The 22,809-nt window shown below is 42.2% G+C and overlaps 1 protein-coding gene across 1 annotated transcript; it reads left to right on the plus strand.

Moving 5' to 3' along the window:
* Positions 1–331: 331 nt before the first annotated feature.
* On the plus strand, positions 332–1,700 carry LOC105924057 (rho-related GTP-binding protein RhoG). Its single transcript, XM_021315617.2, has 2 exons — positions 332–426; positions 748–1,700. The coding sequence occupies exon 2, from the start codon at positions 777–779 to the stop codon at positions 1,350–1,352; it is 576 nt and encodes a 191-aa protein (XP_021171292.2). The 5' UTR covers positions 332–426; positions 748–776; the 3' UTR covers positions 1,353–1,700.
* The last annotated feature ends 21,109 nt before the right edge of the window (positions 1,701–22,809 follow it).

A 22,809-nucleotide genomic window follows, 5' to 3' on the forward strand; every position in this document is an offset into this window, starting at 1 on the left:
ACAAGAATACGTTTTGGGATATTTAAGAAGTGAAAAAAAAGAGCATCATTACTTTGAAGAACATTTTAATAAGATCATATTTAACAATCCATGTTAACAGGAGAAAAAAACCAAACAATAAACCCTGAGATCATTTTCAGAAAGTCTGTTTGAATTGGCAGAAACCTAGAAGCAGACCGATGCCCCCGACAGTGAGAGAGGACAGAAAAAAAAAAAAAAAAAAAAACATTCCACGCATCTCGGTCAGGTTGCAGCAATCTTCGTAAAACTCGCCTCAGCAGGCAAAGAGCGTCGAAGCGGGACTTCCTGGGATTGGGACACCGTTTACAAGCACCTTCTTGCATGACTTCCTGCTTGTACCTATGACTCAATGAAAGCTTAAAGCTGATTTTTACCAGGCGCAAAAGGATCGAAAACCAAGAGCTGGTAAGTCAAAAAAGTCCTCTAACACTTTACTGTGAATGAAAGTGATTATATTTCAGATGGTTATAGGACAGAAATAGCATTTTTGGGAGTTACAGGGTATGTGTTGTGTTAAATGTCGAGCTTTTAAATAAGGGTTTTATAGGTAAATACCCAGAAATAAACACCAAACAGTGTATTCTATAGTAACTCATCATCTGTGGACAAAACACTCCTATAAACTTACATCAGTTCATTATTTTTGTATGTTAATAGCATATTGGGTTAATATGTAGATTGATAACTGGTAAAAATGCTGATACTTATTTACCTTTCTGTTGTCAGGTGCTGCTGCCCTAGTTGTTATAAGGAGAATGCAGAGCGTAAAGTGTGTGATGGTGGGTGACGGGGAAGTGGGTAAAACCTTTCTCCTCATCGCTTATGCGACTAGCGTCTTTAAGCAAAAGTACCTGTCCGCCGTTTTTGACAATTACACCGGGGAGATAAATGTGGACGGCCGCACCGTCACCCTCAATCTGTGGGACACCGCAGGCCGTGAGGGGTACGAGCGGCTGCGGACCCTCAGCTATGCCCAGGCGGATGTTTTCATAGTCTGCTTCTCTATCGGCAGCCCTTCCTCTTATGCCAACGTCAGGCTCAAGTGGAAACCCGAGGTGTCCCAACACTGCCCCAAAGCGCCGATCCTGCTGCTGGGCACCAAGAGGGACCTGAGAGGGGACGAAGAGACGGTGAGGAGGTTAAAGGAGGAGGGTTTGGCCCCCAGCACCCAGCAGCAGGGGGACATCCTGGCCGAGCAGATCGGGGCTGTTAAGTACGTGGAGTGTTCTGCCCTGCAACAGGAAAACATCGAGGAGGTGTTTGAGGAAGCCGTGAGGGCGGTGTTGTTTCCAGCCACTAAGAAGAATTGCATAAAGTGCGCTCTTTTGTGATAAAGGTTCCCAGGTTTGGACTGTGGAGAGAAAGGATGGAGATGAAGAGACGCGAAGACCTCCAAAACAAGGTTATCTGGCTTCTTTCTCAGTTTCTTTTCTCCCATGTTACTCCTTTCTTCCCCAGTCCCTCATATCCTGGAGGAGCACAGTAAAAAGAATGAAAGTGAAAGGAGCAGACCATATGTCACATATTAATTTGATCTTTTCTTTATTTTTAAATGCTCACATTTTCAGTGTTTTAGACTATTAGTAGGTGTTTTACATTGCAGCATTATTTTCTGAACAATTTGAATTAGAATTAGTTTTTTTTGTACAACTTTCAGATTTTTTCTCATCTTGTCTTCTCTCCTATATGCATCCTGTGTGTTTTTTTTTTAAATTTTTTTAGTAATAGTTTTTCTTGGACTCTTAACCTTCCATCGTAGCTTTTGAGTCCTTTTTACAAACGAAACAAAGGTGAAATACCTTGCAAAGTGTCTATACCCCTTCAACTTGTTCACATTTTGGGAAATTATGACCAAAAACGTCAATACAACTTAAAAAAATTACAAACACAATATAGAACCCTAATGGTGACTTTAAAGGAAAAACAAGTTATTTCTTATATCCTATGCATTACATTTTGCTACTCTATACCAAAGTACTGTTAAAGTTATTGTTTGGAAGATGAGAAAATAGGAAAAGTCTAGGAAATTAAAAGCTTTTGCAAGGCACTGCAGCTACACATAGTGAATCGATTAAGTCATGCTAAGGTCAAAGGCAAAACTGAGTCACATATGGAAGTAAGACAAGAAAAAAAATCTCCACAGTAAACTACTGCACTCTAAATCTGTTTGGGAAATGCTTATGATCTGTTGTATCTGTGCTTTTCAGTTCCTTCTTGTGAACACTAGATGGAAACAGCCTTCTACCGCGGCCTCTGATCACCCTGAGCGAGCACCATTTTTCAGAGCCCCTTAGATCGTTTCCTCTTCTGTGGCTCCACACTTAATCGTGGAGTCAATGGTCTATCCTTCTAAGAGTCATTATTCAGCTAGGCACACACCCACAAACTGGATCCATTTGAAGCGCTTAAAAAGTCAGCATTCTGCTGCTTACTCAGAAATATCTCTTTGACCTTTATGGGTGGAGGCTCTGACAGATGACAGATGTGTTGAACTCAGCCAAGGGCTCATTATAACATCACCGTAGCAGGATTCGGAGCGCAGTTCCTCTGCAGTCTTTCACTGAACGCCGTGCGACGAGGACAACGCCGGAAGTGTGTTTACGCCTCGTGGAATTTGTTTGTGTTAGTGGAAGATAAATTGTTTTAGTGAACTCTGCCAAGCATTAAGTTGTGAAAACCTCCACTGGGGCCAGACTAAGCTAAATAGGATGAGAAAGGCCGAACCCCCCGCAGTAGGCTTTAACAAAGGCGGATCGCTAATTAATAGGGCCGCTGAGCTGTCCAGTTTTCAGCGAGTCAGCTTCAAAAATAAGCCGTTCGCATTGCGCTCTTTATTTTCCCACTATGGTTACAATGCAACCATAGAAGAAGAACTACCAAAGCAGCCAGGCTGCTTTGGCAGGCTATTAGCTTGTATCGCTAATAGTGGTTCGCCCGTTTCTTTTTCACGTTTAGCCAGAAGGCAAGTAAAGCAGACAATCCCAGATCTGTTCTGTCTACAAAAGTAAATATAGCACATCTTTGGACAATCAGCTTAATTGATTAATACATGCCAGTCTGCTTTGCCAAGACAAGCAAGCTGATCGCAGCATATCTGTAGCGAGCAAACACAATTACGTTGGGATCCAGCAAGCAACAGGCTAACGCAGAGAGGCGAGAAGAAAGCGAGCCACGTCCAAGTCCCTACCTGCAGGTCTTGCGTTAAAAAAAATAAGCATAGTAAACGCTCAGCAGTATGTATAGGGAGGGAATTTTGGTGGGTGCTTTCTAACCCGTTAAAAAGTATCATAGTTCAACAATTGCTCGGAAGGCTCAAGCTGAAAGGAGAGAGAAAGGAGTCAGAACTGCACTGCGGGGCAGTTTTGGCTGCTTAGGGGGAAAAAAAATGGCTTAACAAAGTTCTGTGAAACTCAACAATGCCATCAACCTGGCCTTTAAATCCTCCTCCTCGTGTTTCTGAAATGGTTATGAGGTGTGTAAGCTGCGATTTTACCAGAATATCTGAAGCAGGATTATGAACACGACAACCAGTGAAACTTAGATTCCAATCACGGATTTCACACAAGCTGCTGGAGCTTAAACTTTCTGCCAATGGCACCTTTGCTTAAACAGCAAAAAACTCCCCTGCTTGAAAAACACAGTGCAAAGCTGTTAAAGAGGCCGCGCTGCTCTGCTCATCCTTTGGCTGACGCGAAACGCAATTAGTTTCTGTTTACAGTGCACTTTTAGTGGTGTAAATGTGGATGTTTTCACACGCAGTTCACACTGCAGCGTTTGCCTCTGAATGTCAGAGCTAGAGGTGAAATTCAGAAATGTGCAGCTGAGGGTAGGCTGGCTAGCTTTCTGTGAATCATCTGTGTGGAGTGAGTGGGAGTGATGGCCTCCGTTGGGACCTTGCTCTCAGCTCTTTCACCGCTCCTATCCTTACTTCTGGCTGTCGGTTTGATGATGCTCTGGATAAAGCGAGAAGGGCCGGGCAGCGCTCGCTCGCTCAGTATAAGAACCCCCGGAAAGTCTTCTTCTTCTCCTTGACTGTAAGATGAAAAAAAAAAAGCTCCAACCTAATAGACAGCCCGCAGCGAGACTGAGACCGAGAAAGCCGAGGCTTGGCATTCCAGTCAGACTGTTCCATTTCAGAGAGAAAGGAAAATGAGACGGCAAAGGAACATGGAGGGGAGAGAAGACTGATGGGCGTGTGTGCAACAAAACAGGACTTGAACGGAAGGAGAAAGTGTTATCAAATGAGAGCAATAGAATGACAGTAAAAAGGTTGAAGGACAGACTGGGACGAGGACTGGGCTGAATGTAAATGCATCATGCATATGGGTTAGGTTGAAGGTCGAAAAGACTGAAAAGGCATCCAGAACAATTTCTCTTTCCACTTTGGGAGGCGGCACTTAATGTGCAGATAGAAGAGCGGCATCTACTATCAGTGTGGTAATGTAAGGTTTTTCTTAGTCAAGGCAAACTATCGTAGTCCAGTCAAAGACAATTACAATAGCTAAACTCGCAATAAATCTACAATCCATGATATCTGCTGTTGTACTCTGGTGAAATATAAGTAAAACTGAGACTCAGAGCTCAGAGAAAGAGAAAGAGCTTTTCAGTGCATCGGCCTGCACTTACCTTGGCGATTTCCTTGTATTAAGACTACGCTGTTCATTTCCATTGGTGGTTATTTTGGAGCAACAAACAGCTGAAATGTGTTGAAATATTCACAGGGAAATGGGACAATCTGTCACAAAGTGGGTGTCATCAGTGCTCTGGGATTCCTGGTACATAAACAGATGCTATGTCAGTCTGCAAATGTTGGATAAAAAGCTGTTATTATATAATCAAAAGCCACTTGCAGCTGCACCCGCTGCTAAAAGTGACTCTACAAAGTGCTGAGGTTCTGTTGTTTTGTCATTTTTGTTGTTTGCTACACAATAATAATAATAATAATAATAATAAATAACTGTAATAGCTGTAGGCATGAAAAGGTGCAAATTCTCAATCCGTTTTAATTCTATAGTGCGAGGCAACAAACGTGAAAAGTGCTAGACTCCTTGGCAACATCTCTCTATCGAGGTGGACATAGTTGCACTGCTGGCAGCCAACATCCTCCATTCAGGTGACAAAACTCTGCTTTATGGATTGAAAGCACAATATTATTTGATTGCGCATTTTAATACACAGTTGAAAACATATATTTACATACACTGTTCAAAAAACAAGTGCATGCAATATTTGCCAAATGCTGGAATTATGAATGAGAGTTTTTTAAAGTAAAGTTTTTATTGCCGTTTTTAAATCCAGAATTTTAGATACAATGTGGCTATTTGTGCCTTTAAACAATTTAGAAACGCCCAGATGATGATGTCATGGCTTTGTAAGCTTCTGATAGGTAATTGGAGGCCCACTTATGGAGGCGTTTTAGGTTAAAAATCTGAAGAAATCAGGAATACAATTTTAAATCTCCGCAAGTCAGATTCACTATGGATATAAATCCCAAACATCTGAAGGGGCTGTGTTTATCTTTTCAAGCAATAGCAAGCATAAACCGCATGTGAAGGTGCTTGGTTTACCTTATAAAAATGCTGACTGTATTATTATCCAAAGAGAAATGAGACTATTAATCTTTAAATTATCTTTGCTTCTTTTTTTTAAGTCACCTGTCTTTTCATCCGAGGTCCACGGTCAACGTCAGACAGCGTCACCTTTGTACTCTACTGGGTTGCTGAAGATTTTTTTTGCTCTGGACCTTTAAGTGTTGAGCTATTCTGAGAGACAAAAAGAAAGAGAGACACAGAACAGAGGGGGGGGGGAAAGAACAGACACTCTGGTGCTGAAGTATTAATTATGTTGGTTTGCAGCTCGGAGGTTGGAAACTGGGGCCTCTGAATCATAAAACTAACAGCTTGAGCGCTTCTTAGAAAACAAACTACAGCAGGAAAAGCAGGCCGATGGGATGGTCTCGTGCCGTGTGGCTGCCCGCTGTCGACGCACGATCCCTCCCAATCCACGAGGGTCTGTTCACACGCTGTCATCCGCTGATGTCTGATGTCTCACCGCGTTTTTTGGGGAGGGACCAGATGGCTGGAGGCGCTGGAGAAAGTCACCTCTGACATTTTTCAGCAACATGGCTCACGGCATAGCAGAGAGCTAGCAGGGAGGGTGAGAAAAGCAAAAAAAAAAATGATACTGTTAATGTTGTGACTTTGATTAGATGATGGCGAGGGGGGTATATCAGTGAGATGGGTTTGAAGTTTACGGTCAGTGTTTTAAATGGGTTTGCATGCGGGGGGAGTTTTGGTCCGCCTGAAAAACAGGCTACGACATTTTTTATGCTCTGTCTGAGCTGTCACAACAGCGTAGCATCAATCCGAAAACTTTAAAGACTAAACGAGCCCCTCTTGCACATTTGTCTCCTCTGCTTCTGCCACCTTTACTGCCCGGTTGTGTTTTCTGGCGCGCATCAGTGTCAGCAAGACAAGGTATCTGCGGGCGAGAGCGTGGAACCTTTTCATAGCTTGAAGGGAGCGAACGAAAGGTCACTGCGGCTGTCTCTGACCTAGACATCACAGATTTGAAGTGCTGCAGACCTCGGGAGGGGTACTTGAACAGCACACCGTACCTGTTCAGAGTCCTGCTGGTGCTTTTTTTATATATATACAGCCACCATAACTGGCTGGCGTTTATTCTTTTCCTGTTTAGGACAGAACATCCCGTCCCGCCTGAGAAATTTACCGCTCTCTTTTGCAGCGCCGGGCCCGCTTTGATCTCAGGTACCTCATCTTCGAGGAGCAGATTTCACCGTTCTGCTCATATCGAAGCAGATTGTGCGGCTTAACCAGGTGGAAAATGATCTCGAGAGGAGCGGGCAGCAGTTTTTTTCTCTTTTTTTTTTTTTGGTTGTTAGAAGCAGACCCTTTTCACTACTTAACTACGCTCTTTCAAATCCACATTCCAGTTTCTTGTTTTAGTTTATGGCGGTGAATGAGAGACGACTCTTTCACAGCTCGAAGTCAAGCCGCGGCGAACCGTCCCTTTTCCGGCGTGAGAAAAAGGGGAGCGGGTCAGACATGTGTGCGTGTTTGCGTTCGAATTGTTTATGGGCCGCTGGGAGATCAACATGTGCAGCTGGGCCTGTCCTCGGGACAGCGACCACGTCACTGGCGCAGAGACTGTTATAGTTGGCCCTCAATACATAAACTTCATGCTCTGACTTCCGTCCAGGATGGAGAGGAAGTTCTAGCAAAAAAAAAAAAAAAAAAAAAAGAGGCAATGAAATATTTTTAGAAAGGCTGTTACCTGTCAAGAAGTTCCAGTCTGACATCAGTCTTGGAACCAGTAAAAGGCCTCCACCTGCAGCCATTAGCATCTGCTTCGGCTGCCGTTACAGGAGGGCTGTGAGAACTAAATCAGACATAACGGTTCCCAGCGGATGTTGTTGTTTTTAACGGAGAGAGCAAGGAGACGCTTTTCACCCTCTTCTGTTTTTGCTTTTTTGTTCTCCCTCTATACATCGTTATTATTTTTTGTGTCTTCTCCCTGTTAGCCTCCAAGAAATGAAAGCGTTTACTCCTGGCTCAGTGGACAGTTTTTTCTTCCTTTTTTCCCCCCCAACAGTTTCTCTTGATTTTTTTATTGTATCACCTGGAAATCAAAAGAGTATGAACACATGTGAGTAGAGCTCTCAATTTGCAAGTACATCCAGCTGCAGTTTTTCAAAACGATACGAAAAGAAACTCCCGAGCTGAATATTTGGACGCTCTGTTTCCTTTACCGCTGTTTCTGTAACCGTAACAAGAATTAACAAGAAGCCTGATACAGATATGGACTTCAGCTCCGTTTCAAATAAGACAGGTTCAGGTTTTTTAAACAATAATTTGATGATGAGTAAAAAAAGTGTGCTGTCCAATTGCTACTTGGTGATGGGCATTTATTTGATTATTAATGATGGTGTATTAAATATTTATGGTGAATGTTGTTTTTACGTGTCCAAAATAAGAAGCGTGGACCCCATTCTGGCTTTAAAAAAAAAACAACATTTGATTATTTCCCCCCTTAAAAAAGAAACAGCTTGAATAAACCACTAAAAACACAAAACAAATGTGAGATTCATGTCCCCGGTGAGCGCATGTAACCTATCTGCAAGTGTGCAGGGCCATCCAAAGCATCAAAGCTCTGCATGTGCGATAAACTACATCTGAGTCCTTATCTCGCTGCTTAACTGAATTTGTCACAAGCTGTATATAAAAAAAAAACCTGATGACACCACTTTTATCTCACTGACAGATGAAGGGAAATTATATTTAGGGCTGTCTTTTTTTTATCAGAAGAATAAAAGTGTATAATTTAAAGTCATGTGAATGTGGGAAATGTTATCCAAAAACAGGCACTTGCCTCAGTGACTAAATTTAAACAAAAAGTTGTTATTTAAAAGGGGGGGAAAAAAGGGACAAATTGTTTTCTTATTTTTAATTTTCCATCTGAAATGTTACAATCATTTGTTGTTCGATTTACTTTCGGTAACGTTACCACTGAGGTCTTAGTTTTTACTGCAAAGCTGTTTGATCATTCTGGATCACCTGAAATATAAATCTGTGCATCTGGATCATGCAGAGCTCTATACAGAGTTGCTTCTCTGCATCATGTATTCACAAACACCTCTGTCTTTACTTAAAATTGATTTATTTATTCATTTTGACGTGTTGGATTATAATATATTTCATGTAGATGCAAGCAAAGTACCCCACACAAAACAAAGCTCTATCTAAGCATACTGTCCTGACTTCGATTAGGAATGAATATGCAGTACTCCAACTTCTCGCTTGTCATAAAAACGATGAACTTTTGATACGCGGGCTGGCGTTTATCTCCTCCGGCGTGCTTCCTTTGCACAAAATTGGCCAGATAAGCTGAAGTTGCCTGCATTTGTAATCCTTTCTTAGTTCTCTACTCACACGTTCAGCTGTTTGCGCACACACACTGTGTGTGTGTCTTGGAGCTTAAATCAATGGTTTGCTTTTGGAACATCTGATGTAGCGAGACGGACAGCTTCTCAGTGACCATGGAAACAGGAAAATTAGCCCAATTAAAGGCCATGGTAATCTGCAGGCTGACACATCGCCACCCGCATCCCGAGGAGCGTAACTGACAGGGGGAGAAACAGGAAGGAAAGAGGGGAGACAAGCACAAAGATGTGAGATAGCACTTCACACGTTGTTACATTTCAGCTTCAATGTGCAGGTTTTCTCCACAGGAACAAGACATATTATTACCTCTGATGTGACTCCTTGTGAAACCCACTCTTCGCTGCGCTCCTCATCCTCTTCACCCGTCTATAGGATCTCTGTTTTTTTTTTTTCTCCACAAGAGAAAGAGGTCTCCTCCTAATGTGCCTCTCGTCAGCTTAGTGGCCTGTGTTTAAGCTCTGATGGTTGTGGACTCAAGCTGTGTGCAGTGATTGAAGCCCCCCCACCTCCCCACCCCCTTCTGAGGCTCATGCACAAATCAGTAATAAAGTACACCGCCTCCCCTAGAGAGTGTTTGACTCCTGCCTGCACACTGTGAGCGGTCCCTTAATGAAGGTCAATGTGGCGACACGCAGCCAATCAACTGCACACTGTTTATGACTCAGAGCTGCACAATCATGCAGCATCGGCGACGAGGCGCTGAAAATGCACCCAGGAACCTTTTTACACCGCGGTTGCTCCAAAGAACGGCTTTCTGAGCTCAGGACCAGAAGTGGCCTTTCTGCATGCATCACCAGGCACACGTGCTCCTAAGGGCAGCCACGTTTTCACCCTCGCGGCGTCCCTTTTCACGCCCTGCCTCCGGGCTCATTGTTTTTTTTTTTTTCCGCCAGTTTTAATTTCACAGCTGAAGAAAGAAGACAACTTTATCTATGTGGTGCAGAGCACGGCGGTAAACGAAAAGATTGGTGCTGAATAAAACATCCAGCTAGCTTCCCTGATGCCAACAGTGCTGAGCGGGGTATCAGCCTTTAAAACAAAAGAAGATCAAGAGGAGGACCCAAATGACTCAATTTCACCTCTGTGAGGGTCAACATGACCTCTACTCTCATGCTTTAGGGAGAATAATAAATGTACTGTTCTTAACCCGGTTCAGCCGCTCCTTTATAATAGCTTCATATTCTACTGAGCATGATAATAAACTCTGACCGGCTTCTCTGTCGCTGCCGAAGAAAAGCACCCCCCTCAGCACGATGCTGCCACCACCATGCTTCACTGTGAAAGTGGTGTGTTCAAGGCCCACTGGTTTTATTTAGAGGAATTAGATTAAACGGGACAAAATACAGATGAACATGACGGCGGTAAAAATTTTGTAAAAACGTTTAAAGGCCATGTCCCATTTTCCTTCCACTTGTGCTATTTTTGTGTTGGTTTTTTGCATAAAACTTTATCTAAACATATAAAAATGTGTGGATCTTTTGCAAAGAACTGTAACTGTTGGATGTTTGAACAGAGCCTATAATGGACCAGCGTTTTCATCCCTATTGTGTTGTGACCAAAGCACAAGCATTTTGTTAAGCCCTAAGAAAATTCTGCCAAATATGCCCTGAATGTTTTTTTTTTTTGTTTTTTGTTTTTTTTTATCCAACAAACATAAAGACGTGTGCTCATTGCAGTTATATTTCCCCCATTAGCGTTTCAGTTAACCTGCAGTGTCTGTCATGATCTCCATGTGTTCCCCATCACTGACAGAGATGTCTGTAATTATACGCTCTGCAGTGATTCTCTTCAACACCAAAATAGATTTGCGATCCAGCAGCCCCCGCAGCGTCCGCACAAACACGCGCAGCACACTCACGAACACACTGGCAACCTGCGTGCGGGCACACTGACAGCAATGGCCACATCTCTCGTGTAATCAACTCTGATGGAGCATAATTAATACCCAATTCAACCAGCACCAGCCCTTGTTTTCAGCAGTGGGTTTTAACAACAACAAAAAAAAAGATATGAGCAACTCTGGAGGTGACAGACTCATGCACGCCAATAGGTAGGGAGGGAGCTGGCAGTGTGGGATGAGAAACTAAGAAGCTCAGGTCTGAAGTGTCGGAGGGAACGACGCAAACGAGCAGCAGGGCGAAATTAAAAGTGTAAAAGAGCTTGCACAAATGACCCCTGGTGCTTTTTATGAGGATGTGAGAGGTCTTTAGTATGCATGAGGCCTCCAGTGTGGAAGACACAGCAGATTCCAGTCCAAAGCCCTGCTTCTTGCCCCTTGAGGATATCCCAGTGAAAAACTATCTGATTCAGTCCTGTTGCCGGTTCTCAATCAATAACAGGGACGGGTATCTTGGCTTCTCTCCATTTCCCCGTTAAATCAGGCTTACCACGGAGGGAGGGAAGACAACCCCTTCATCCTTTATCTTGCCGCAAAGACAAGCTGAAGGAACGCCTGAAGGCAAAAAATGTGTGCTCTGCACTCTCCAGCCTGACTGCCTCAGAGATAAACTATGTGTTGTAATCTGCAGCGGAGTTATGTGCATGCCAGCGTTTGTGGCCACAGTGGTTAGATATAAAGATAAAGTGCACCGGGTGGAAAGGCGGCAGCCTAACAAAGTTATCTCTTTCAAGGATCTTTTGACTTTTAAATTGTCGCTGATGTGTCTTTTTTTTTTTTTTTTTAATTAGCAAACAGTTACAATTGCAGCAAAAAAAGTGCACCCTAACTGTATCAGATGGTAATTTTTTTAACATGCATTTAAAGCCATTCCAGCAGGTCAGGGTAGCTTCAGGATTGGTGGAGAATTTTCATCCATCCATCCATACATACATACATACATACATCCATTCATCCATCCCTCCATCCATCCATCCATCCATCCATCCATCCATCCATCCATCCATCCATCTATCCATATATACATCCATCCATCCATCCATCCATATATACATACATACATACATACATACATACATACATACATACATACATACATACATACATACATACATACATACATACATACATACATACATACACCCCTCCATATATACATCCATCCATCCATCTATCCATATATACATACATACATACATACATACATACATACATACATACATACATACATACATACATACATACATACATACATTTATTTATGATGCATGGAGGAAGAATCATCTCTTTGGTTACGCTGTGATATTTATTAAGGGGGAGATTGGAGGATAGATATCCATCTTCCCAGTGACAGATGCTCAGTGGTGCGTGAGTCTCTATCAAGTGAGAAATGTTACTAAAATGTCAGAATATCAGAGCTTCAATGCAATCATAAACAGGAATGCAATGATTAGATCAGTATGTCATATCTTTTGCCTATAGCTTTCGTGTTGTGTTGGATCTTAGTCGGATTTAGGCAAAATGTTTGATCCAGAGGCAATTGTTATTATTGTGCTGTCTAAAATGTGTTGAAAGAGATTTAAATGTTTTCATGTTTTTTACTCTTTTAATAGTAGCTATAATATATCGAGACATGTAACCTTAGTCTTAAAAAGGCATTCCGCGAAGTCACCAACAAGCACAGGAATTTCCTCAGCACATACAACACCCTGGACACGGGCACCCCGGGTTCACATTAAAAAAGCTTAAAAATAAAACTGTCTTTCGTCGCAGCAGAATGATGTCACAGTCAACCTTTAAAGAAAAAATATTTATGGAGGGAAAATGTCTACTTTAAGAACTCTAGTTTTTCCTACCAATGGCCAGAGACACCGAAGCAGAGATCCCTTGAGCACCAGAGCAATAGAGGCCCAGATCTACCATACCAGGCAAGATCCCAGGTGCAGGCTATGCAAAGAGGCCCCAGAAACCATCAAGCATCTCACAGCAGTGTGTAAGATACTAGCAGGGGAGGAATAAATGGAACATTATAACCGAGTGGCTGGCATAGTGTACATAAACATCTGTTCAGAATAAAAACTGGAGACTCCAGGTCAAAGTGGGAGTCACCTCCCAAGGTGGTGGAGAATGACAGAGCTAAGATCCTGTGGGACTTCCAGATAGAAACAGACAAAATGGTAATGGCTAACCAACCGGACATTGTGATCATTGATAAGCATCAGAGGACTGCTGTTGTGATTGATGTGGCCATCCCGAGTGATGGAACCATCAGGAAAAAAGAACATGGAAAACAGTAGGAATACCAAGGGGCTCAGGGAAGAACTAGAAAGAGCCTGGAAGGTGAAGACAACAGTGGTGTCCATGGTCATCGGAGCACTTGGGGTAGTAACCCCTATTCTGGAGAAGTGGCTCCAACAGATACCTGAAGAAACATAAGACATCTCAGTCCAGAAGAGCGCAATCTTAGGAACAGCTGAGATCCTAAGAAGAACCCTCAAGCTCCCAGGTTTCTGGTAGAGGACCAGAGCTTGACAAATGGAGAGCCACCCACCCTGCTCCGGATGATGGGTGGGTGAGGGAGCAGTTTATATATACATACATACATATATATATATATATATATATATATATATATATATATATATATATATATATATATATATATATATATATATATATATATATATATATAGCACTTTGATCTGGGAACTGAGCTGGTTCATGGAAGAAGGCTAATTTTACGACTGTTTAAACATTTCTGTGTTGACTTGGCCATATCTTTTAGATCACTATCCTCCTGAAAGACCCAAATGATGAGCCATTTCCTGTTTTCTGGTAGAGTCTAGCATATTTTAATTAAAAATCTTCTGAGAATTTAAACAGCTTATCATTCCAGCACAAGGTTTCCTGTCCCAACAAAAGACCCACAGCCTCACTTATCCACCATTGTACTTTACCGTGAGGTGCTTCTCCACAAACTCACCCTTTGTTTCATGCAGGACCCCACTGGAGTTTTGTTGCAGAGAACAGTAGTGTTTAGTAGTGTGTAGTGTGGTTAGGAATGAATGCTGCTTGTCCAGATTTGATGCAATCTGCTGGGTTTTCTTAGATAGGAGACTTTTTTGACCAATCAAGGACAGGCAACCACTTTTTTCCGTATGTGCCCAGGAAGATCAGCACACATCGATCTCAGTTGACAGGCATGTTTTGTAGCTTTTCCCATCTGGGAGAAGGTAAGAGAGATTGGCCTCTGCGTTTTACACACTTGCACCCCAGGGAAACAGGAGGTGATGGATTAACACTAAAACCTCCTTCTGAAAGGAGAGCACACTTTGAAAAGAAAATGCTTGAGATACATTTATTTTATGAGAATTGTTTGGGGGCTGTCCAGTAATTGTGGCGCCTGCATTTGTTTTGGCTTCATACATTTGTTGTACTCCTGCAGATTAAACTGCTGTGTAACAGATCTGGAGGTCGTGCACCAAATGTACAGTTAATTTGTCCATTACTGTGGATGTCAACCGACTGACTGTGAAACTAAGGACTTTCCCAAAAGCCAATTAGCTGGGGTTCAGAGAAAGCGAGTAGATTAATACTAGCATTCTAATCAGGGTTAGCCTATTGACATTAACATTTAGCTCCAAGTCAGACCAGATCTCATATTTTTACATAGTTTTACTCACTGCCTTGTTTACCTATTCCACAATTTTTGCAGCTGTTTTTGTACATGCCACCTGCTCTATTTCTATGCCACTTTGACGATACGGGTTGCAATGAATGCACACAGGAACGAACGTACCCATCCACATCAGCAGATGGGAACAATTATCACTTTTTTTTGTTAGGTCCCGCTTGTCCTTGTGGAAATGATCAATGAGATAAAGGGATATCATATGTAAGCAAGCAGTCAAGATCCTGAAAAGGACGTCGTCATTGCTTAGAAGTTTAGGAAAGACATCTGCATTTATCAGAGAGGAATGCCAATCAGATTGACTTCTTAATCAGTAAGGGATGTGGATATTTTTGATGAACTGCCACAAATTGCACAAGACAGATTTCATCGATTTAACTTATTCTTTATTAGAATTTCAAAATTCAGGAGACTCAAAAATGAAATGTCATTTATATGATTGGTATTTGACCATGTGTCAGTACTGGTAGCGTGAGGTGATACCTGTACCATGCAGAAGTTGCTCAGACAGTCCTATTCCACCAGAGTTGGCAGGTTTGTTACCGGCACACTGTTTTTTTAAACAGATGAGAGCAGATTCACTCTGAAGTCATGTGACAGACATGACAAGGTCTGGAGATGCTGCAATGAACGTTATGCTGCCTGCACCATTCTTCAGCATGATAGGTTTGGTGTGGGTCAGTGTTGGTCTGGGGTGGCATCTCCATGGAGGGACGCATGGACATGTACAGGATAAATGATGGCCCCCTGACTGCCATTAAGTATCATGATGAAATCCTTAGACCCGTTGCTAGTCTTTGCTGGATCCTTAGACCGGTTGCATATAAGTACGCAGATTGGACCATCCTGCTGCATACATTTTTCCGTTTCACTTTCTTTGGGACTTCGGATTAAAGGTGGAGTCGGTGATTTTTCTGGAAGTTTCTCCAAGTCCTTTTTTTAATTACTGCGTATGCGCAACGCTGTCTTATCTGTTCTTCAACCATTCAGGGGGATCATGTAAAAAAAAATCTCCTAAATCCACTTTGGTCTTATTTCTTTCTACTGAGGCCTTTCTCTTCTTCTCATAAACACAAAACGTGGTTTGCTTCTTGCGACTCTCAGCCATGTTCAAAGTGTACGGTGAGAGCAGCGGAGTAACAATGAACGGCTAACACTAAAGCTAACTGCTCAGCTAACTGGATAAATAAACACTAGAAGTGCGGAAACTGACAAGGAATGTACACGCACACTGCCGTTAGGTGAGTGCGTCCGAATGATATGCACGTGGGGAAACCAACAGATAAGTCGATACCCTGGAATTCGTGGGACAGAAGAGGATGTGGGCATGTCCAAAGCTCTGACTCTGGTTGTTCAGAGGTTTTACAGGCCTGCAGCTCCCACAGAGATCAAATGTTTTAACCTCCTTTTTCTGAATACATAATGTATTAACTACTTTCAGGATGGAAGGACCATTTCACCCAGTATAACAAAAAGTGTTTTTGAACAGGATTACCAACTGTAGCTTTAAGCCCTCTGTTGGTTAATGATCATCCTTTGGCTCTCAACACATTACCCATTCTACATCAGGATGGATAGCCAGCCTGGTTTCTTTTTCCCAATTGAAATGTGGTGGGTTTTCAAAGTGTTCCTTTAATCTTTTTGAGCGGTGTAGTCAATTTATTTGAGCTCTGTTTATCAACGTCTGCCTGTAAGGCATCAGTTGGAACATTCTGCAATTATAAAGCTTGCTTTCGGACGATTAAAAAGCAGCATCAGAATTAAAATGACCATCGACTTCCAGCAGAGTTGGAGATTCATTGCTATGCCCTCAGAAAGAGACAGACAGTTTTGGTCTTTCAGAATGTAATATCATTTGAAAATGGTTCGCAGAAATAAGCATAAATACGAGCAAACTTTGCCTTAAATGCGTTTGAATGTAAACAAACCGCATCATCGTAGATCATGGATGTCAAACTCCTACAGCTTTTAGATTTGTATTCCTGGTCCAACAGGCCTGAGCCTATTGATCGAACTGCCTTCCCGGCATGCAGTCAAGTGCTAGAGAGTGACCCAAATATTTGATTCAGCTGCGTTGAATCAGAGACGCATCTAAAAATTTCTGGAGTGCAATTTCACACCCATGCCATTAGAGAGACACTGTTGCTTGGTAGATATACTTTAAAGGCAGATGTGTTTTCACAGGTTTTTTGAGCTTTGGTCAGACGTGCAAACACCTTTTATTGCACGCATTTAGCAAATGCACACAGCTTGGTGAATTCAGTGTGGTAAACAGAAATGTGCAGTCTGTTTTTTTCCCCCGCTTTTTCATCCAACCTGCCTCCTCCAGACCTATTTGGGTTATTTCAACCTCAGCTTTATGATACATCATATACAGAAACAAAGATGCGCTCTATTCAGGATTTAACTTGGAAAGACTTGTCTGGTTCGAAAACAAGCTCCTTCAATATTTCTGTCTGCCTCAACACTCGCTTTTTACTGCCCGTTTCTTTCCTCCTTGCCTTGCCAGAGAGATGGATGGCTGAGATAAAGAAGGAGGAGACGGCCTAGGACAGCCTGATGGGGAGCGTGAGTGAGCCATCACTCTTGTAATAAGGTGCTGGAACAGAAATCAGGGGGAGAGGGAAATGCGGTGGGTTTCCACAAGTAATAAAACAACATCAGCCCCATTAGAGGTCAAACGGGAGGGCAGATGCGAGAGTGGAAACAGGAGGAGAAGCAGCAGCAGAGACACCATCATTTTAGAGAGATGCAGAAATAGCAGGTGAAAAGGGGGCTTGGTGAAAGATCAAGTTCGGGTTTTGTAGGTGCCTCTGTGTGACCATTTGACCAAAGGGAGGTGGAAGTGAGTGGCTGGAGGGAGGGAGGGACGCCTCCCCAGCAAGCGGTTAAGGGCGAAAGTGGCCGGTGTCACCGTGTGGATATGTCAGGCTGTTCAGGACCCGCTGTGAGGGAAAAAGGTAATGAGAGCAGCTCTGCTGTGGAGATGTTTGTTTAGGGGGCACCAGGAAGGAGCTAATTAATGCCACCCAGGAGTCCCCGGTGAGGTCTGACCTTTTGTTCAAAGCCGGCACCACTTCACCCCCCCCCCCGCGTGGGCTTCCATCAGCTGAGCTTGAATTATTGATAACAGGATAAGGAGCAGAAAACAGGAATTGATTTTGGATCCCACCCTCGCATGTGCGTCTGTGTGTGCGCGCGTCTGTTTGTGGTTTGTATTTCTGAGGCGACTGAGTTCAGAGGATATTCGGTGACCAAAAAAAAAACGAGAGGATTAGATTAGACAAGACCCAAAGGCAGTCTGTCAGGCCAACGGCGAGAGGAGTGCCCTAAATGACATGCATTCTTCAGGGAGCTGGGTTAAAGGTGATGGGAGAGAGAATGCGGGAAGTGGAGAACAGTAACAGGAACAAGATTATAAATAAACCCGCAATAACAACAGTGCCTTCCAAAAGTATTATACCCCTTGAACTTTCACACTTCTTTATCACATTAAAATGACAAACTTTAATGTATTTTGATGGGATTTGATTGTTCCTGAGGACCATTAGTGGAATAAAACAACAACAAAACAGCACCCTGACACCAAGGAATCAGCATTTACAAGAATGTGCTGTAGACAGATTAGCAAACAAAAACTTGTCGAAGCTGCTTACATGACTCAGGCTTCTCTCCGTAAATTGAGTCAGTTTGTCTTTTAAAGTTCCTTGAGATGAAATGTGTTTTGTATTGGCACACTCCTAGCTTTTTGAATACCTGAGAGTGCAAAAGGCTGAGGGCAGAGTGGGAGACTTGGGAAAAAGTCTCCCTTTTGGGAAAATAACAAGACTAAACATGCAGCCAGAGCTACAATGGGACTGTTTCGATCAAAGCATATTTATGTGTGAGAAAGTTCTTTTCAGATCAGACCTACAAGCAACTGAAAAACTGTGGCAAGACCTGGCAAGTGCTGCTCACAGATGCCGTCCATCCAATCTGACTGAGCTTGTGATATACTGCGAAGGAGAATGGCCAAAGATGTTCCCAACGTGAGCCCAGCTGTGTTGGTCTAGTACATGAAAGCCCAATAAATTACATAAGATTTGTGGTCCTAAGTTGAGCAAATTCTTTAAATGTTTTAGGGTATCAATACTTTCCAAAGGCCCAGTAGATGAAAGAAGAAAAGTAATGTAGAAGATTGACATACATAAAACGAAAGCGAGAGACAGATGAGATGGAAATGAAGATTATAGACTGCGCCAGCGTGAAATGCAGCACACCGTGCCTAGATACAACATGGAGAGGAAATGACAGCAGGGGAAGGAGAGCTGGGACTTCTAAATAGGCTCTGCTCATGTCTCACCGCAGCTGGGACGTGCTCACAGGAAACAGATGGAGGTACTGCAGCCAGAAGCTGGGTGGACAGTGCAGTCCCTCTGGGGGACCCACCCATCTCCGACACCTGTTCTGGCTAAGTGGCTGGTGGACACAATCAGCAGCTCCCAATTCCTGGGAAACGTCTTCAATACCTTCTTGTTCAGATTCAGATGAGTGGTTCATCAAATGCCAAACATTAAGGGGGGGAAAGCAGACAATAGGACACAGGAAGAGCTGGGTCTATTCCTGTTTTCACCGTCTAAGCATCTTGAACTAAGTGCCTAGTCCCAGTGTGAGCTCTCCTTTTCTATAATCTTTTTTGTTATTGTTTATGAATAAATGCTTTAAAATATAAGGTCTCCAACTCCCCGAATCACAAGCACTGGTGTGCCAAAGTTGTGTCCTTTTTGAATTGCCATCAGATGCCGCTCAAAATCAGTCCATGGGCCGAACTTTCACCACCTCATGGTCTAAATGACTAATCAGTTAGAATCAAAGTTTAACGAGTAAAATCCTCTTTTTTTTTTGCTCTTTTCTGTGCTGTTCCTCTACACCTGCACCCTCATCCATCTTCTTTTCAGCCTTCCAACGTATTTGAAAGATTCTAGCCCTCCTTCTGCATGTATGTAACTTTCCCTTTGGCAAGGACGTTCACCAAAACAGATGTGCAGATGTACCATGAATATTAACAGAAATCATAGGAAGTACAAGGATCAAATACAAGAGCTATCAACCTATTTTAATAGATCAGATGGACAGTTTTTCTTTCTCTTGTATGCATTATGTTTATTACTCCAAACACAGCTGCTGCAGAAAAGGGACTTTGATGCTCACACCAATTAGTGACTCCATCTCCTTTCCTTTCATGTGAACTTTTTTTTTCCTGAAAGAAAGCAAAGACTTAAATCGAAGGTTTACAAATTATAGATGATCCAACCTAATTGTCTTACAGCTGCCAGGCACTTAAGAATCTTCTAAAAACTGTACCATTTCATAATGTAACTCCTATTTAAAAACTGATGCAGCAATTTGATCACAGTGGGATAAATTATCATCACCAGCACCCATAAAACCTTCAGGCAGCTTCCAAACATATACAAGAGTTATCCAAGGATGACACATTTATTGACAAATTGACAACTTAAACTCTAAATATTCATTGCTACTGAGCTTATCCGCATTTTATTGTATTACACTCTCAAACTTCAATGCATTTTAGGGGAAATTTGTGCGACAGACCCACCGAAAGAAAACTATACGTGGTTTAAATTCAAGTTGAAATCTGAGAAGTGTGGCCTGCATTTGTCTTCACCCATTTAATCTGAAACCCCTAAATTAAAGGTTATAGCTACAACGTTTTCATAAAAATGATCAGATACATCCAGAGAATGTCTAGAGTGGTGCAGAATAAAAGCTTTACTGACTTCTCTATGTTGCTCTCAAACATCTGTGTCGTACTGTTCCATGTCGTACTGGCTGTTCATTTTAATTAACGTAACGCTGATTTCAGTGTAATTTTGACAGCTTTGAGAACCCTGACTAGTAGGTTGAAATCATGTGACACGGAGCTCAGTTGTTGCCAGGTCGTAGAAGCTCGGCGATAGCACTGAGAAATGGTTTCTTCTCTGCGTTACACTTCTCAGATCCTGGTGGACCAAAAAAGAAGCAAAACGAGGGTGAACATCGGTCAACCTTTTGAGCGTTGGTGCTGACTTAAGGAAGCAAAGGGGCTCAGAAGCCACGCAGAGGTTGCTGCTTTCCTTCTGGACAGGTAAGTTAAATATTTGCTAATGCTAACCAAAGGGCAACCGGATGGCAAATAGTATCACTGAAGATTAATGCTAAGGCGATGGGAGGTGTGCCATCTACTGGCCAGGATGAGTTAAACTTGTAGCTTTCTCCTTTAAACCCCGAGCAGGACTGACTCAGTTTACCTAATTGGTAAACTGAATCAATCATCTTAGTATAAATACAGGAGGCTTGTTAACGCCTCAGAGGTTTATTAGAGAACAATAGTGAACTACTGAGGACACCTAAGGCTACGTTCACACTGCAGGTTTTGATGCTCACTTCTGATTTATTCCTGATAAAGTCGTATTTTTGGGGGTGGCTGTTCATATTGCTATTAAATGTGACCGTCATTATATTGTTGTGTGAACGGTTCAAGATCAAAAGTGCGGATAACAGAAGGAGACGTCACACAGCAGCACGCTGTTTACATAAGTAATAGTAGATGGAATTGTTTCTAGAAGTGTTCAATAAAGTTTTGTAAAAGTTATTTTGGGTTTTTTTTTTATAAAAAAAAAAACGCAGATACCAGCCAGAGTCTCTCTTTGTTATTATTAGAACGCTGTTGAGCAATGGGAGCCGACACTATTAAGACCACATCATAGCAAGATGAAATAAGCTAAGAAGAAAGCAGCACAGCATTTAACCATGGTTTTTTCCTAGATCCCTAACTGTTACGACTGTGTGCCAAGAGAATGACGTAAAAGACAAATAAAATGCGGCGTGACCGTTCAGACTGCGAATGCTTTGAAAATTATCCAATACGTATGCAAATTAGTACCACATATGTAGGGGTAAAAATCAGATTTTTTTGGGGGGGGTGAAAAGATCAGAATTGGGCCGATCATACTGGGAATAGAAAGACGGATATGGGTCGCATATGAGTAAAAACATCGGATTTGGGTCGCATTTCCCTGCAGTGTGAAAGTAGCTTGAGTCAAAGTCTGGACATTGAATACAAATGCATAGATGAAAGAATGTCATGTTACATTTTTCTTCTCAGCAAATACTTTTTTTGTCTATTTCACATAAACCTAATGGAGTGCATTATGATTTTATGTTATCATATGGCAAAATAAAAAAAAAAAGACATAGATATACTACTTTCCCTTCTTACATTGTACCCAGCAAGTAATATCAGCATCTCTGAACCTCAAGAAATATCCCATAAATCTGTGTACAAGCCGGAGGACTTCTGGTGTCATTCAACAGAACACGTGCGCTGTCAAATGGAACATTATCTTTCCTCTTTCATGGCAAAAAGCAACGACACAAATTTCCCCAAATTTCTCTAATTAAATAACCCTGCGCCTCGAGCGCTTTTCTGCAGCTCAAATTCATCACCTGCTTCTGAGAACTCAGATGCAGCAGTAATTTGACTGCGATGAATAGGACTGTCATTGCTTGAGTTACCTTGAAATCACGCACATGAATGCAATCTCTTGAAGACCAGGAGCCTGGCTACTTCTGCATAGATTTGAAAGCCTAATTATCCTTTGGTGATTAGCTCCCCGCTCTTGCTTTTATTCCCTTCTCTTTTAATCCCAGCCCACCCATACACCTACACTCCATTGCGGCTAAGTCATTAACGGCAATTCTCCCCGGGGAAAAGAGGCTACCTGCGTCAAACAAACCAAACATTTGCAGCCGAAGCTCCGGGGACTGGCAGAGTATGAAGTCAAGAGGTGCCTGCTATCAGAAATACATTTTTAATCAGTTGAAAAACATTTTTTTCCCCCTCTCCCCTCCTAACCTTAGATTACCTGATATTATTCAAGAGGATTTTGGGATGCGTTTCAGTCAGGAAATAAGTATTATTATTTTTGAGTTATCTGTTATTATATGCAGTTAAAACCAGATTTTTTAATCTAATATTTGAAATCTTTCTCTCTTTTTTTGACAAATGCCAGAATATTCAAAGGCTTATATTTTTGGAGACATTTCTAAACATTTATTCAAATACAGAAGTCTACATAAGTTTCCGTAGTTTTTGGTAGGATTGGAGGATATCTATGGGACTGAAATCAGGACTTTGTGATGGCCACTCAAAAACTAGAACAAGAACTTTGCAGATGCATCTTTTAAGAGTCATTGTC

This window comes from Fundulus heteroclitus, unplaced genomic scaffold, assembly GCF_011125445.2.
Source record: "Fundulus heteroclitus isolate FHET01 unplaced genomic scaffold, MU-UCD_Fhet_4.1 scaffold_97, whole genome shotgun sequence".
Classification (NCBI taxonomy): Eukaryota; Metazoa; Chordata; class Actinopteri; order Cyprinodontiformes; family Fundulidae; genus Fundulus; species Fundulus heteroclitus.

Excerpts from the sequence above, each read along its gene's own strand:
- LOC105924057 (XM_021315617.2), top strand. The coding sequence starts at position 777 with ATGCAGAGCGTAAAGTGTGTGATGGTGGGTGACGGGGAAGTGGGTAAA.